We start from the raw sequence: 17234 nt of genomic DNA, 5'->3' as shown, positions 1-17234 counted from the left end.
GGTGCCAGCCTTGAATGAATTTGGACCTCTTGCTGAGGTGTACAGCCACTCTGCAGCATGTTTAGTGCTGGGCTGCACGCTACTATCATTTAAATGAGCAGGCAGCACAATGATTGAGTGCTACCTACATCGTATCGAATGTGCAGGTTGGTTGCAAATTGGGATCCCTGTGCTCATTATTGAACTTATTTGATTTCCCCCCACCCCACTGTATTTCAAATGTTTGATTTTGATTCATCTAGAGTGCAATTCAGTTTCTAAAATGCAATCTAACCATGATGCAGTAGAAGATATCTACGTTAGATGATGGAACATATTTGTCTGTGAGCAACAGGAGTATACCAGATCACTAGATGATGTTGGCAAATGCATAAGCCAGAAAGCATGTGTTGGGCTCTTTTGCAATTGTAGTATCATTAGCAGGCTGTGTTATATCATTAATTCAATAAAGACATTTTGGATTCCCACAGCTCCTACCATCTGTTATCATAGGGGAAGCTGCATGTATATATATTTTTTAATCTTTCAATTTTTTTTTTCCTGCATGTAAATTTTGATGAAGGTCTTCTTGAATATTGCAGGGTAGTGTGCCCCATATAAAATATAAGTGCTGGCACCAGTTAGCTTGTAGCCTTTTAAAGGCAACATGCATTCTGACTGCAGCAGGTGCTGGAACTGCTTGAAGAAGATTTTATGAACAGAAAGAGGAATGGAAATGTCACAACGAGCCTCGATTTTAAAATCCTCATTCCTCTATTCAAATCCCTTCATGATTTTGTTCCTCCTTATCTCTGTTCACTCTTCCAGTCCCACAACCCTCCAATAACCCCGTGTTCCTCAAACTCTGACCAATTTTTCATTCCCCACTTCCTTCACTCACCATTGGTGGCTATGCCTTCTGCTGAGGGTGGGCCCTCAGCTCTTGAATTTCCTCTGTAAAATTCTCTTGCCTCTTCAACTCTCTCTCCTCCTTTAAGATCTTCTTTAAACCTCTTTGGTCAAGCTTTTGACCACCTCTCCTAATGTCTCCCTCTTGGCCTCGGAATCAACTTCTGTCTGATTACGTTCTTGTGAAGCTCCTTGAAACACTTTATTACATTAAGGTGCTATATAAATGCAAGTTGCTGTTGTAACACATTTCTATTTATGAGTGCTCTTTCAGATAATGTGGATAATTTACTTCATGTTCAATCAGGGTAATCATTAAGGTAACCGAAGAGCTCTACAAATCAATGGCTGGATTCTTAGGTGTTGGTGGGGGCGAGCATGGGTATGGGCGTGCATTGAAAATCGCAATCCCGAAAGGGGTCAGTGGATCCTGACACCTCTGGAATGCAATGAGATTTTCAAAGTGGGGGAAGCCAGCAACCCGCATTCCTCCGATTGACTGTTTGTTGAGTTCATTGATGAGCTCATTAACAGGTTGCAGAGGAGCAGTTTTAGATTTGCATTCATGAGGCATGGGGGACAGGCAGTTTCTGGGATACGTCAAAGTTCAGCTGTCAGGGCTAATGGATGTATTGGTCAACATATTAAAGAATTGGAGAATAATGTTCAGCCAATGGCACGGACTGCAGTTGCTGGGGCGCTGAGAGGCTGGTGTTTGTGAACAATGAGTGGTGGGACTCCTGAGAGAGATATGAAGCTGTTGGTGTCACTTGAGCAGCAGAGGTTGGCAGAGGAAGACCTCGTGACCAACAACTGAAGAGTTTGAGGCTCTGATATTGGACAAAGTAGTGAAGAAGATCTTCAGCAGATGCACCCTCCTTGTCAAGTGGAGAGCAAAGGAGCACAGTGAGGGGCTGTAAGGGGGAGAAGGGGTGACCCAAGATATAGGGCTTATGGCCCAAGATTCAGCTACCTTTAAATTTACAGAATTCCAGTGCTGAAATCGACTTTCACAGGATGTGGGTGTCGCTGGCCAGGCCAACATTTATTGCCCATCCTAATTGCCCTTGAGAAGGTTGGTTGTGGGCCGCCTTTTTGAACTGCTGCAGTCAGTGGGTTAAAGGTACACCCACAGTGCTGTTACAAAGGGAGTCCCAGCAACAATGATACAGTTCCAATTCAGAATGATGTGTGGCTTGGAGGGGAACTTGCGGGTGGTGGTGTTTCTATGCATTTACTGCCCTTGTCCTTCTAGGTGGTAGAGGTCATGGGCTTGGAAGGTGCTGTCGAAGGAGCCTCAGTGAGTTGCTGCAACTGTGTATCATTGATGGAGGGAGTGGATGTTTGTGGAAGGGGTGCCAGTCAATTGGGCCACTTTGGCCTGGATAGTGTCAGGCTTCTTGAGTGTTGTGGGAGCTGCACTCATCCAGGCAAGTGGGGAGTATTCCATCACACTCCTGACTGGTGCCTTGTAGATAGTGGACAGGCTTTGGGAAGTCAGTTACCCACTGTAGAATTCCCAACCTCTGACCTGCTCTTGCAGCCACAGTAGTTCTGTGACTGGTCCAGTAAACCCCCCCCCCCGCCCCACCAAGATGTTGCCAGATTGTGCCTATCCAGGCAGATGGTCTTTGACGTTTGTGCTCTTGTCCACAATGGCCTGATGCCTTGTGAGCCCCCAATGGCAGCCTGCTGCCTGCAGCTGCCAATGTTACCACGTTGCTGAATTTTTATGCTTCCAGGGATTTGTTGCGGACCTGGATGGCATCTCGCAGCTGGCAGCTCATCACACCATCAGGCAGGTCATAGATGCCCTTTTCTGGGGGGTGGTGAATATATTCATTTTGAGACAGTTGGGCCTGTGCTGTCACTGAGGGCATTGGGCTTTGCTGCTTTCGATGGATTCCCTCAAGTCCCCCCCCCTGGACTTGTACCCAAATAGCCATCAAGGCACTGATCAGCCACCCAGAGTCCTGACAAGAAAAGGCTTCCACTCATTGAATGTCTAGATGGTCTGTGACCAGTTTGTTCCATTCTTGGGCAACTGCCATGATTCCTTTATCCTGCAAGAGTCCCAGGTATCGCAGCTCTTCAGGCCAACATCAACGGTCCATGTCTGGGTGCTGGGGAGGTAAGGGTTAACTCCTGAAGAAGTGGCTTCTGCCAACTGTCTGCTACTCAGGCATGGATGGGCAGAGGCACTACAATCAGACTCATCTACTAACACGAACCTGCATTGAACAGACCATTGGCATCTTGAAGATACGGTTCCATTGTCTTGACTGGTTGGGTGGTGCCCTCCAGTACAAACTAGCTAGGGTACCCTACACTATGATCGCCAGCTGCAAGCTGCACAACATGACAATACAAAGAGGACAGGAGCTGGATGAAGAGGAAGACTTGAAATACCACGGTTCCTTACAGGAGGACCGGGACGAGGAAGAAGAAGAGGAAGACGAGGACGAAGGGGCACTGCCGAGGACCCTAGAGCCCAGACATGGAAGGAAGACCACTGAGGCCATCCCAGGCCCCCGGCGATCAGCAGGGTGGCATGGCCATAAGAGCCACCCTGATTCAGCAATCTTTCATTAAGCGACTCTCAGCCCTAAGGCAGATGATTCTGCAACTCCACTTTCATCAGAGAAAGAAATTATCCAGCAACACACACATCTGAATAATCCCAATACCACACAAATACATTGAGTCTGGGTGTCTCCAGTGTCACCAACCCCTAACCCTCATCTCACTTTTGACATTGTTACAATCAGCTGAGGAGAGGTTGAATGGCTCCACTCTTTTCCTCCTTGTTTGAACATGACAGGTTTTTTAAAAATAAAAATGGATATATTTGCCAAATGCATGAGTGTTTAACTGTTTACATGCTATGACCATAAAGTACTCAATCAGACAGGTTTTCATGAGTTTTTAAAAAGAAAAGAGGATAGTTCTATTGCCCTCAACCTGATCTAAATAAAATAAAACAGCTCAGACATCCTCATGCTTACACAGTGGAGGTTTACACACACACACAGATTATAGATTGGGAAGGATAGAGTAAGTAATTTTGAATCCTGTAAAATTAAAGGGGTACGTGGCTCTTGAAGGTTAATGACTCAGTTGGCTTCAGCTGTATTCATTAGTCCTGCTGCTCTTTGGCATCGAGGCAGTTTACAGATGTGGATGGATGATTTATCTGTTCTTCTGGAGATAGCAGCACCGGGCTGAGTTATTTTTAAAATATCTGTCTGTGGCACCTGTTAGTCAAAATCAGCAGACAGGGTTCAAAACTTGCCAGTTGGATGGAAAGAGAGGGGGTCATTGAACCCACCCAGGGTCTTGCTCCTTCTGCATCTCAATTGTTTGTTTTGTTCTGCAGAGAAGGCTGGTGCTTATAACATACAAAGTGTTGTACTGTTACATGACCTTTTCTGTCCACTTGCCTAATGACTCAAATATGGTCGTGGCTAGTGTATTCCAGTTACCTTAATTAGATCATGGCTGGGAATTCCTCTGTCAGCCACAATCAGATTGTCCAATTGAGTATGTCTAATGCTTTGTCTCCACCCAGTTGAGTGCCCAGATGATTGTCTGGACACTTTGCTTATGGGATAGGAGATGGCCCTCATTCATTTCTTTCAAGGCAATTATTCCTGGTGAGGCTTTGCAGACAGGCTGTCTCCATTTCAATGATTTTGCAATGTAGAAGGTACAGTGATGAAAATGTGCAGCCATCTTTGATTGTGATCCCAAAGCACTGGAGTGTGGCTTAGTCTCTTTTGTAAAGAAAAGTCAGTTAGGGGCTTCCAGCCAGTAAATTCAAAACTAGTTTTTTGATAAAAAGCATGGTTTCACTACAACATCGAACTTCAATAACACAATCACCTGATTTCGTAATTAATTAGAATTCTACAGGAGAAATAAATGCCCAAACAGATATAGAGAGGTTCACCTGGGTGACCCACTAAGCACAGCTAACGACATGGCGCCTTATGTTCATGCATACTCCTATGAGGATAATGCTAGTGCCCCCAGAGGGTGGCTCCCTTATCAGCATCTTTGACTGGCTAAGCCCTTTCATAATGCTCTGGCATGCTGAATGAGGATCCAGTGGCTGGGACACAGCTGGCATCCACTACAAGAATCTTTGCACCATCAGCAGCATTGAGTGGTCGATACAACGGAGAATCTCACTCTTTCTGTGCATGACAGCACACTGCTCCTGCACCCACTCCATGGCACTGCATTTGGCTCTTCGAGAGGCTGACCACTCTCTCAATAGAGGAGCTCAAGCACTCAACTCCCAGAGCCATGACAGAGCACATGCTCTGCATGGACTCCTCTGTTGTCTGCCCATGGTTTCACAATGCCTCAGGGATTTCCAACATTTGGGAACTCATCTGCCTCTGAAGCTCCAGAAAGACTCTCCTTGTTTGTAATACTCGAAGTCCAGCATCTCTGCCCAGGGGAGTATGGCAGTGTCGGTCCTCTGAGGAGAAGTGCCCACAGCTGACTCTGTCTCATTCTGCTGCTTCTGCTCACTTGTGATGTGCAGCTCACCCTGTGCTCCCCATCCTAAGCTGGATTTCTGCCCACCAAAGTTGAATGTGCCTGAGCTGGTAGTTGGTGCAGAGGTATGATCTGATGGTGCAGCCTCTGTGGAGTCTCTGCCTGCTGAGGAGGCTAGAGATATCTGTGCAGGACCATTTAGGTTCTCCCCCAACCCACCACACCCCCACCCCAGCACAGGCCCTGGGGAAATACAAAAAAGGTGGTGATGAGAACTCTGGCAACTCAATAGGTGCCTCAGCACAACCAACCCCATAGATGATTTCGGTCAAAGAGACACATCACACATTGCAAAGGAGTTTTCTCCATACCCTTCATCTTGAGATAGAGCAATTAATTGACTCTGCTCCTTATGGTCTCCAATCTTGCCAGTGCTGATGGCCTGCCATAATGGCGCTCTCACAAAGTTTAACACTGCATCCTCCATCTAGTCAGGTTGGTCAGGTCTGTCACACCACCACCCACTCAAGACATATTGCAACTCTTGTGAGTTTTCCTACAGGATGAGGAGACAATGAGTAGCCTGGCCGCCATCACCAGTTCCAGCAGGATGTTGACATGAGCTGGTTCATTCCTCAGTGACGCCCCCTGCACAGTTGCACCCCATATGTGAGGCTGGCTGACTTTTTAATGATTCAGTTGGTCTCTGCTTAGCTCCGGTGCATGCTGATACACACAGAGACCTGTCACCTATGTGACAAACTGGGTTTGTGAGATGTGTTCCGATCCCCATGGGGGAACCATGAATCTAAATAACCAAATTTACCAAACGACCCTCAAATGAAAAAATTACCAACAAGATTTCACTTTTTGCAACTTATACTTGAAAACAAATCGGAATTAATGCAAGTTAAACATGAATTAACAAAGAAATGAAACTCAAATAAAAAGTTAATTTCACTTTAAAAAATCAATACAACAAAGATATGTCTTTCACAACCCACTCATTCCCCTTCAGCATGTGTGGCATCACATGGTGACACAGTTTCACAATATGCTGTTCTTCATTCACACAATGTAGGTCAGGAGTCCTGCCTGACAACAGCTTTTATCCCTAAGTTTGACTGATACCATTATTATCAGCAAGGCACACTTCTATAACGCTTTCTTCCTTGGATCATGATAGTCTTGATGGTGTAGTTCCTTTTCAATCGACCAACCAATAATACCCTGGTTCATGGTTTGGTAACTTCTGGTAATACACCTAGCTCTTTAGTGTCACTTAGCTATTCTTGCATCCTAGCTTTTTATCCCATTTGCATAGTACCTCCAAGAGCTATACATCTGTGTGCTGATCACCTTCTACTTTTAGTTCTGCTTTGTGTTAGCCAGCCACATAGCTTTCGTATATTAAGTTCCTTCCTGCTGGTACTGCTCCCAGGGTTAAGGGTCGCTGGGGACCAGTATTTCTTCTTATCCAAGCAAATTACAATCGATCCCTTTACAATTGATGCAAACTCCTTTTCAAATATTCTTAAAAACAATTACAGATTCCACAGACCTCTTAAAGAAATTACAAATTTTCCTTACTGTACTGCTTCTGGGTCAAAGGTCATCATAGATGTTTAACCATGACACTGCACTACATCCTGATGTGTTCTATTTATACAGTGTGTAACTGGTTATAGGTATATTTGGCGTTCAGGAATTTTTAAAAATGAAGCATGTTTAAAGAGACTGAGAGACCAATGAATAAAGAAATCATAGGGCAGAATTTTGCCCTTGGCATGTGGGATCGGCGGGGGTGGTTGGGAAGCCGACTGCTGCCCGCGATCGACAGTACACTGTGATTTCATGCTGGTGGGCCAATTAAGGCTCGCCCAGCGTGAAACGCGAGCAGGGGGAGGAGGGTGAGCTGGCCGAGCCCGAACTTTGTGCACGCGTGTGAAAGAGCGCTGAAAAGTCTCCGAGGCACAGAGCTGCCTCAGGGAGATGAAGAATAGATTGAAAACATCATTGAACAACAGGAAAAGTTAATAAAACATGACCCCTCATGTGACCATTAGGTTGAACGAGCAGTGAAAATTGCAGGACAATTGGTTACTTAATGGCCTTAATTGGCCTTTTAATTCTTGGCGGGCATGCTGCCGACTCCAGCGTGTGCCTGCCGACCAAACTATCGCGCAACTACACGTTGACATTGGCATGCTCGGCCGATGTCAACGTGCGTCTTTTCACGCTTGGTCAGGTTGGGCGCGCATCTGCCCGCTGAGCTAAAAATTCTGCCCATTAAGATATGAAGAACCTGCCTTTTATTTGGATTCATCACTGAGATGGAATATGGTAACTACATGCCATTATACAATCCATTCAAATTTGTGGCATTGGGACGACCGGTGATAAATTTGAGTGTATCTTGTCAAGAGATTGTTAATTCATATTTGTTAGATTTAGTTTGTTATTTATGACATTGTTGTGTGTTTGTTCAGCCTTCCATTGTGGGTACCCTTGTTTTAAATTTGATTTTCTTTGCTTGTGTCAGCAGCAATGAGAAATGTGGTCATGAGTACACGTTGTGATTGTCGAAGATAGTCTCAGGAGAAAGTGGTGTCCCACATGTTATTATACTGTTCCTGAGGCCAAACCTGTTGTGTAACCTTTGAGTATAAACACTAGACAAGTATAATACAAGACATCTGAGTTCGAAAAAGTCAAGCTTTCAAACATTTTATGCAGCAATGGGGCCTATTTTCTGTTAATACTATATTGTACGTCACCTCCTGTAGGAAATTGTTGCGATACCTTGGCTTGTTCTTTCTGTGAAATTTTCATAAATTCAATTTAATATAAATTAAACCTGCTTTTGTACAATGAGATTTGTGTTTTAAAGTATTTACCAGTTGAAGGAATCATTACTTAAAATTATTTTTGAAATTTTAAATTCATCTGGGTTGCTTCAGTATTGCATTTGTCGGGTATAATTTTTTAAAAAATTGTTCCGTGATATTGATTTGAATCCACTGCTGTACCAGTAATTGATATTTAATTCAGATTTAGTTCTGTGAGTCAATCTGAGAGCATTGTTTATATAAAGAGAATTTAATTCAGTGCTGAGGTAATATAAGATGAGCAGAATCCCGACATGATGTAAGTGTTAGCCAATGAGAACTCATAAAAGTAGTCAGCGGGGTGACTGGCATTGAGTCATGGAATCATGACACAAGCTGCCAGATCTACAAGAGCTTTCTAATCACCTTCCATAGAACATTCACATATCATTGTCCAACAATAAAACTATTTACAGACCAGTTTTACGAAGCAAAGGTATAAACTGGCTATATGTACAATTAAACATCAAGTAAATTGTGGACCTGCATGATTGGAGACTATGGACTGAAATTTTGGGTCGGCGGGTGTTGAACTGATCAGTGCTGCCGGGGCCAAAGGCGGGTGCTGAGGTAAGTGCGGGCGTGGGCAAGCGGTGAATGAAAGCTCCCTGAAGGCAGGGAGCTGTCAGGGAGCTGAAGACTTTAAAACCAATAAACAAAGCTTGTAAAATCAGGAAAAAAACTGTCCACACATCAAATCAGTGACCTGAATATGTACATGATAAAAATGCTGTCCAGAGATTTTTATAAACCTATTTAATAAAGGAAACCTCACCCCGCCCTTGGATGAGGTGTCATGAAAAATGCAAAGTCCGCCTGGCCGATTCACCCGTCCGCCAAGTGTAAGGGTTGGACGGACCACGAAAAAATCGGAGACAATTACAACTTTAATGACCTTAATAGGCCTCTTAGTTGCCAGAGGGCTGCTTCCGACTTTTGCGTGCACCCGCCGACTGTAATATCGCGCAAGTGTGGGATGACGTGGGACACTCGCCCAACGTCATCCCGCGTGATTTTGCGTCAGCACGTCAACCTACAAATTCTGCCCTTTGGTCCAGAATTTCCTGAAAAGCTTTGTGATAAGTATCCTGTGAATGTAGCATTGCCCCAATATTTAAGTGAGGGAATTTGCGCATTACTGAGTTTCGTTGGCTTTACATGGAAACACGAATACGCACGAATTTCCTCCATTGTTTGAGGCGCTTCTAAGATACATACGGTGATTGCTTCTGCTGCTCATTTAAGCAGCCCTGCTCCCATGTAAAAGACCAGCTCAAATGATTTTCCTGGGGCTGAATTTTACACTCCACCGCCCCCTGCTGGGCGAGTTTTCAGTGGGAGAGCATGTAAAATATGACGGGTGCCTTCCACACAACCCCCGACCCAGTCCCCATCATACGAAGGGTGGGTAAGGTGCCCATTAGCTCACCAGCCCTTAGGCCTATGGAGACCCTTAAGTGGCCACTTAAGGACCTCAATCCATCTCCACTGCCATAATACACTGGGCAGTGGAAGGTGGGCGAAAGGGCAGGAAGGAAAGGGGGGCTTACATTCTTTGGAAGGGTGCCCTTTGTGCATCAGGGCACCCCCAAAGATTGTAGTTCCCTTTATACCTCCCTGCCTGACTTCAAAAAGCCGCCCCCACCACCTCAGCGCCTTCCCTAAGGATCCTGATTCCTCCCTGCCCAAAAAAACTGGGACTTATTTGGGCCCAGTCATCATCAGTCATGCTCGTGAGTCTGCTTGCAGTCCCAGCAGCACCCACGACTGAGTTCTGGCACCACTGGGACTGCAAGAGTTACAGGCCAATCAGATTGAGGGGCAGAAGTCCTACTCTCTGCTGGTTAAGGCCACCCACAGTGTAATATTACTGCGGGGCAGCCTTTTATAAGGTAGACTTGCCATCAACCCCCATCCCCACCACCCTCCCTGTAAAATTCAGCACCCGGCTTTCTGCATTTCCACTGGCGTAGATCTACACCCAAAAATGTAGGTGCAGCACAGACCCAATTACCTGAGTGACATGCAGTGAGATTTCTGAAATTTGATAGCAATTTTCTTTGGGAGTATTTTACGGGGACCTGCACTATACTTCACCAAAGTACTCCCAGCCTCACTGCACTCAATATTTTTGTTTCCCTGCCCCACAAGTTGGGAAGAACTAAGGAGCTGGAATGACCTTAGCAACTGGCATATGCCTGAAGAGGAGCAGCAGAGGCAAGGTACTCTGAGAGTGAAACTCTATGGCCGCACAACAACAGCAACTTATATTTAATGCAACAAAATTTCCCACGTGCATCACAGATGCATTATAAAAGAGACTGTAACGCTAAGCTGCATCAGGAGGTGTTAGGGCAGGTGACCAAGAGCCCGGTCAAAGAGTTAGGTTTTAAAGGAGGAAAGTGAGATAGAGAGACTGAGAAGTTTGGGGAGAGAATTACAGAGCTTCGGGCCTAGGTGGAGTAATTAAAATCAAGGATGCTCAAGAGGACAGAATTAGAGCGACGCAGGTATTGCAAAGGGTTACAGGGCTGGAGGAGATTAGAGAGCTAGGGAAGGGTGAGGCCATGGAGGAATTTGGAAACAATGGTGAGAATTTTAAAATCGAGGTGTTGCTTAACCCAGAATCGGTGTAGATCAGCAAACATAGGGATGATGGGTGAAATGGGACTTAGAGCAGGTTGGGACATGGGCAGCGGAGTTTTGGATAATGTGAAGTTTACAGAGGCTGGAAAGTGGGAGACCAGCCAGGTTTTTGTTGGAATAATCAAGTCTCGAGGTTACAAAGGCATGGATGAGAGTTGAGCTGAGGCAGGGGTGAAGCCTGGCGATGTTTTGGATGTGGAAATAGGCGGCCTTAGTGATGGTGCAGGTATCTGGTTGCAAGCTCATCTCAGGGTCAAACCTGATACAAAGTTTGGTTCAGCCTTAGCTGCCAGGAAGAAGGAGTAGAGGTTGTGGCAGGAACCACAGACAGTGACCTTAGTTTTCTCAATATTGAGTTGGACAAATTTCTGCTCATCCAGTGATTTTTTCATTCTTTCAAGGGATGTGGGCATCTCTGGCAAGGTCAACATTTGTTGCCCATCCCTAATTGCATTTTTAAATCCCTCCATGGCTTGCTAGGCCATTTCAGAAGGAGGTTAAGAATCAATCAGATTACTGTGGATCTGGGGTCACATATAGACTGGACCAGGTAAGGATGGCAAATTTCCTTCCCTAATGGGAGGTTTATGGCTTAGGAGAAAACTGTAAGATGTAAGACCAAGCTACATCTTACAGGACTTTAGTGGGAACCAGATGTGTTTTTACAACAGTTGATAGCTTTGCCGTTACTGAGACAATCTTTTATTTCCAGATTTATTAATTAATTTTAAATTCCACCAGCTGCAATGGTGGGATTTGAACCTGTGGCCTCAGAGGATTATCCTGGGCCTCTGGATTACTAGTCTATTAGCATTACCACTATACCACTGTCTCCCCACACTGTCAGATATTGGATAAGCAGTCTGACAATTTAGCGACAGTGGAGGGGTCAAGAGGTGGTGATGAGGTAGAGCTGGATGTCATCAATGTACATGTGGAAACTGAAGTTGTGTTTTTGAGTGATGCAGTACCAGTGATAGAGTGAAATCACTAGAAAAGCAACACAATAGTTGGGTAGTGGAAATCTGGAAATCTCTCTTCCAAAAAGGCCAGAGAAGTCAGGCCAATTTAAATTTAAAGATGAGATTGATAGATTTTTGTTAGGTAATGCTGTCAAAGGATATGGATCAAAGATGGGCAAATGGAGTTGAGATACTGATCAGCCATGAGATAATTAAAAGGTGGAACATGATCGAGGGCTGAATGTTCCGCTCCTGTGGTTCTATATTTGCATTGAGTACTTAACTGAATAAGAGACTTCATTTGAAAGCAGACATTGCACATTTTCCGTCAGCCAGTTATGGGTAATTTAGAAAGTATCTGTCTGTTCAAATATTATTAAACTTACAGTTTCACTGTACACTGATGATAAATTCACAACAAAGGGGGTTTAGTTCTTATGCTAGGCTTGTGGCCGAGGCGAAGGCTGTAAAATGCAGGACCAAGCTTATTCAGGACTTTAAAATTACGTACCTACATCTGTACAAATCCCTGAGGTTGTCACAGACTTGCTAAATTTCTCACTTCTGTAATGTGTATCTTCTGTCAATGCACAGGGATGAGTAAAAATTATGACATTGCAAATGTGCCTCACTTAGTAAACAATGAAACACTTCCCTTAGCCATTTTAGCCTTCAAGTTAAATGTGACAATAAAAAAATGATGGTTCTGTAAGTAAACAGTATTCTGTTGTCCACAGCATTAATTCTTGTGACAATACTGTGTGTTTCATTCCAAAACCTATCTTTAGAGAGAGAGTAATACTAGCAACCTTATATATATTGCATGAAATACCAGCAAATTAAAAATCACTTTATGCAATTTAATATTTAAATGAAGGGTGGTAGGAGGCATTGATTGTAAAACAATAAAGCAATTTGCAGAAATCAGTTGGCTCTGTTCTTGCTCAGTGATGGGATTGATATACACACTCACTGACACAAAGCAGGTTTGCATAATTAGAGAGGAAAATAGGACGCACACAGACAAATGAAACTGCTTGACTTTGTGAGTTAAAAAAATGTTTTGCAGTGTACTTTAAAAGATGGCACAGTTGATTTTTCTTTTGTTTTGTAGTTTAGCAAAAAATGTGCTTTTGTTATGAACGGTTCTTTTCCGAAGTTTAATCTGGAGGGCCTGAGGCATCGCACTCAACAGCAAATGGAAATTCATTGCTAGAAATTGATATATCTTTGGGAAATTTTAATGACATTAGGTAAAGAAGATCTAAGAAACAATGAATGTCTCTATAGTTTTACCTGCACTACATGGATTTTTACTGCCCCTGTGCACTGAACAAATGATTAGCAGCAGCCACACATTATGCCTCTGTTCAATGACATGGCTTCAGACTGATGGTGGACTAAAGGTTATACGCATATCGTAGAAGACTGGGAATTCAAACAACAGAATTTAAAAACTGTTGACAGCTTTTATTAGTTAGTTTTTTCCCCAGGAGGTTGCTTTTCATGATTAACAGCCCATATAAGACACCCTTTCCATTCAACTGCTGCATGTTTCCGTTCGTTGACTTTGACAGAGTGACTGAGACTATTTGATGTATAGTTTTACTTTACAAATTACTGGCCTAGTACTGCTATCCATTGACATTCATATGGAAGGCACTTGGAAATGAGGATTAACTGCTGTAGTATTTCTGGAAACTTGAATGGGCCAAGGGGATATAATCTGTAAGAGGCCGTGCCAAGAATAGTCACAGTGGTCCAGTAAAGATGAGAGCATGGCCTTAATTGGTAGGTTGGGAAACATTGTTCAGAATGAGCGACAGCCTCGGTAGCGGTCGGTTTGTGTAGCTTTTGACTCCTTAGCTTCATATGGTCAGCATTATGTAGCTAATCTCCTTAGGTATATTTAATCTATTTCTGCATGTTCCTGGATTAATCTCCAAGGTCTTTAAAGTTGATCTAAAGTGTCAATCTTATCTAAAACTTAATAAGTATGTGCTTATTGATTCAACTGATGAAAGGAAGAATTAAATTACTATAGAAGAAGCATATGTATCTGAAACTCTTTCATCCGTATTAACACATTGACTGTGTGAAATTAACCTACTGTATTAGCTGCCTCAGTATAGTTCTGACTAGTCAAGTTACAAGGAAATAGATGCTCAGTTGCTACCATTGTGTCCTGAGATTGTAACAACATAATGATCATACATACGTGCTTTTCACAAAAAAAGAGAACTGGGAATGCTTTCCTAATTAATGCCACATCTGTCATTTTAAAGATGTTTTATTTTGTCCTTTCCTCAGCTTTGTTCCAAAGTATCTCTTTCCATGGACGCATTTACTTTGGATAATGTGTGTATGTTTGTATCTGTTTATGTGTGTGTGTGTGTGTCTCTGTATATCTGTGTGTGTCCCTGTGTACGTGTGTATCTGTGTGTGTATGTGTGTATCTATGTATGTGTATGTGTATCTCTGTGTATATATGTGTGTGTCTCTGTGTATGTGTATCCGTGTGTGTCTGTATGTATGTATCTGTGCATGTGTGTGTACCGGTGTATGGGAGTGTATCTGTGTGTGTGTGTGTGTGTGTAAATCTGTGTATGCATGTGTGTGTCTCTATGTGTCTCTATGTGTGTATGTGTGTGTGTACATACATATATCTCAATTGTTAAAACCAGGAACAGCTGTGCTTGGAAGGCATTCAGTGATGTCTGTTCAATAGGAGTGCAATATTTAGCATTTTAAAATTGATCATATTTTTACGAAACACTGACAGTGTTTAGAGAAACAAAGGCATTTCCAAAAAAGAAAGTTGAATGACCTTGTATATTTCATTTCACTTGTATGAGCGACCAGTTAAATAGGTGGTAACCTGAGGTGATGGACTACTGAGAAACCATGTATGGCAGATATTCATAACAAAAGGCAAACAGCTCTGCAATTGAATGATAAAATGTGTGACAATAATGGGAATCGGTTTATATTTCTCCATTACTTCATGGTTGTCAGACTGTTTAACTGTGCATTACTCTGACCAAAGCCTCTTAGTTGCATGCTGCTTGACTAGTGAATTCATGGTTGTAACCTCTAATACTGGGCAATGTAAGACATGCTTGTCCACCTTAATTAATTTTAGTTGTCACTGTTGTAACCTCTGCAACGAATAAGGGAGCTAACCAACAATGATATAAAGCGAAATGCTTTACAAGTCAGTCTGTCATCCATCGTTTGCTATATATTTTTCATTTTTAGGCACAGACAACAATGACAGACAGTGGAAAAGAAGGTTTGTCTCAAGAAGCCATCATCCCACCAAACAGCAGCAGCCAAGCCTGGGCAACGGGCCCACCAGCCTCTCAGAATTCATTACTACCCGGCAGGATTTCTTCTGGCACTTCAGCTGCAGCTTCTTTTTTTATCAGGTATTGGATCGTTTCATTCAAATTGCTGGAAGTTGAGTTAAACATTTTCAGTCAAACCTTGATTCAGCATGATTTTTTTAACAAAAAATAAAATTCAGGGAAATATTTTAATAAGCAATAAATTTGCAGGAATTGGCTCAACTTTAGGAAATGAAATAAAGGCAATAGTGAAGCTATTGGAAAATTTAATATATTTGGTTTCCTATTCTCCTCACTTTGTAAATTGTTTTTCTCCTGTTTCCTTTGGGTAGATCTCAACTTTGGGGTCAATGTCACTAGAAATTGGCAGAGATGTAAAGCGGGAACCTGACTTGATATCACCCGTTTTACACTTGATCAAGATCTATCCACTTAAGTCTGCTGCCTTCTCTCCCACGATGCACTATTCCCAACCAAGTGACAGAACCACATGTTACCAGAAATAAAAACAGGAAATGCTGGAAAAACTCAGTGGGCCTGGCAGTGTCTAGCAGCTTTAATCCACATGTTACCAGATCTGTGTTCAGGTTTATGAAACTGCTGGGTGTGTGACAGCAAGCTGGGAATACTCTGATTTTCATTCCATTTTTATTTTGCGAAGAGAAGCTCCTTTTCTTTCCTGAGATTGGTGCTTGTAGGAAGAAAGGAATTTCCAGTGGAGAGCTTTGGGAACTACATGTCCAAAGACACCTGTTTCTCCCAAACAATTATGTTCAATTGCATTACCATCGCTGAATCGACTGAATCGCCCACTAGCAACATCCTGGGGATAACCATTGACCAGAAACTGAACTGCACTAGCCATATAAATACTTTGGCTACAAGGGCAGGTCAGAGGTTAGGAATTGTGTGATAAGTAACCCACGTCCTGACTACCCAAAGCCTGTCCACCATCTACAAGGCACAAGTCAGGAGTGCGAAGGAATACTTCCCACTTGCCTGGATGAGTGCAGCTCCCACAATACTCAAGAAGCTTCACACCATCCAGGACAAAGCATCCCACTTGATTGGCACCACATCCACAAACATTCACTCCCTCCACCACCAACGCACAGTAGCAGCAGTGTGTACCATCTACAAGATGCACTGCAGGAATTCACCAAGGCTCCTTCGACAGCACCTTCCAAACCCATGACCACTACGACCTAGAAGGACAAGGGCAACAGGTAGATGGGAAAACCACCATCTGGAAGTTCCCCTCCAAGTCACGCCATCCTGACTTGGAAATATATTGCCGTTCCTTCACTGTCGCTGGGTCAAAACCCTGGAACTTCCTTCCTAATAGCACCATGGGTGTACCCACAACGCATGGACTGCAGCAGTTCAAGAAGGTAGCTCCCCAGCACCTTCTCAAAGGCAACTAGGGACAGGCAATAAATGCTGGCCGAGCCCACATCCCATGAATGAGTAAAAAAAAACATGTTGCACTTCACACATGTAATGTCTCAAGTTACCCAAATATTGTAAGCCCAAAATATTACTTTCTGAAAAAAATCTATGTAATTCGCATATGAAATAATCAACAGTATTTACTCTCATTGTCTTCCTGGGGAGCCTGTTTCATAGAGTGACTACTATGTCTGTGAATTCACTAGGAGAACCAAAGTCACTGTGTCCTAAAGTGGGTCTGTGCTTTAATTCATTTAAAATCTAAATTACTGTGATGCAGTGAGATATGTAAAGTATTACTATTTATGACATGCCCAAAACAGCTATCTTTTCATTGATATTTCAAAAATAAATTTTGGGGGAGTGATGGTGGGTATGATAGTGTTCATCAGATAGAACTAATTCTCCTCTATAGTCTTTGAATCCTGCTAGCTGAATCCTGCTAGACTTCTGCCCTCACTCAGAATGGCATCGAAAACATATTCAGTTTAGGTCAATTAAGAAGAATCCGTTACTGTATGAGAAAAAATGGTGCGCAAGTCATGTTT

At 43.2% G+C, this 17234-nt stretch overlaps 1 protein-coding gene across 5 annotated transcripts in view; it reads left to right on the top strand.

Annotated features, from left to right (window-relative positions):
- The window catches only part of kif26ab (kinesin family member 26Ab), a 278697-nt gene that overhangs the window by 147882 nt on the left and 113581 nt on the right, over positions 1-17234 (top strand). For all 5 annotated transcript variants that reach the window (XM_041214247.1, XM_041214249.1, XM_041214248.1 and 2 more), the window contains one exon: positions 15149-15318. In XM_041214247.1, the coding sequence (XP_041070181.1) occupies positions 15149-15318 (170 nt within the window). The remainder of the gene's footprint in view (positions 1-15148; positions 15319-17234) is intronic.

This window comes from Carcharodon carcharias, chromosome 20 (assembly GCF_017639515.1).
Source record: "Carcharodon carcharias isolate sCarCar2 chromosome 20, sCarCar2.pri, whole genome shotgun sequence".
In the NCBI taxonomy this organism is placed as follows: domain Eukaryota; kingdom Metazoa; phylum Chordata; class Chondrichthyes; order Lamniformes; family Lamnidae; genus Carcharodon; species Carcharodon carcharias.
Note: the sequence above shows the minus strand (reverse complement) of the source record. Positions and strands in the feature narration are given on the sequence as shown.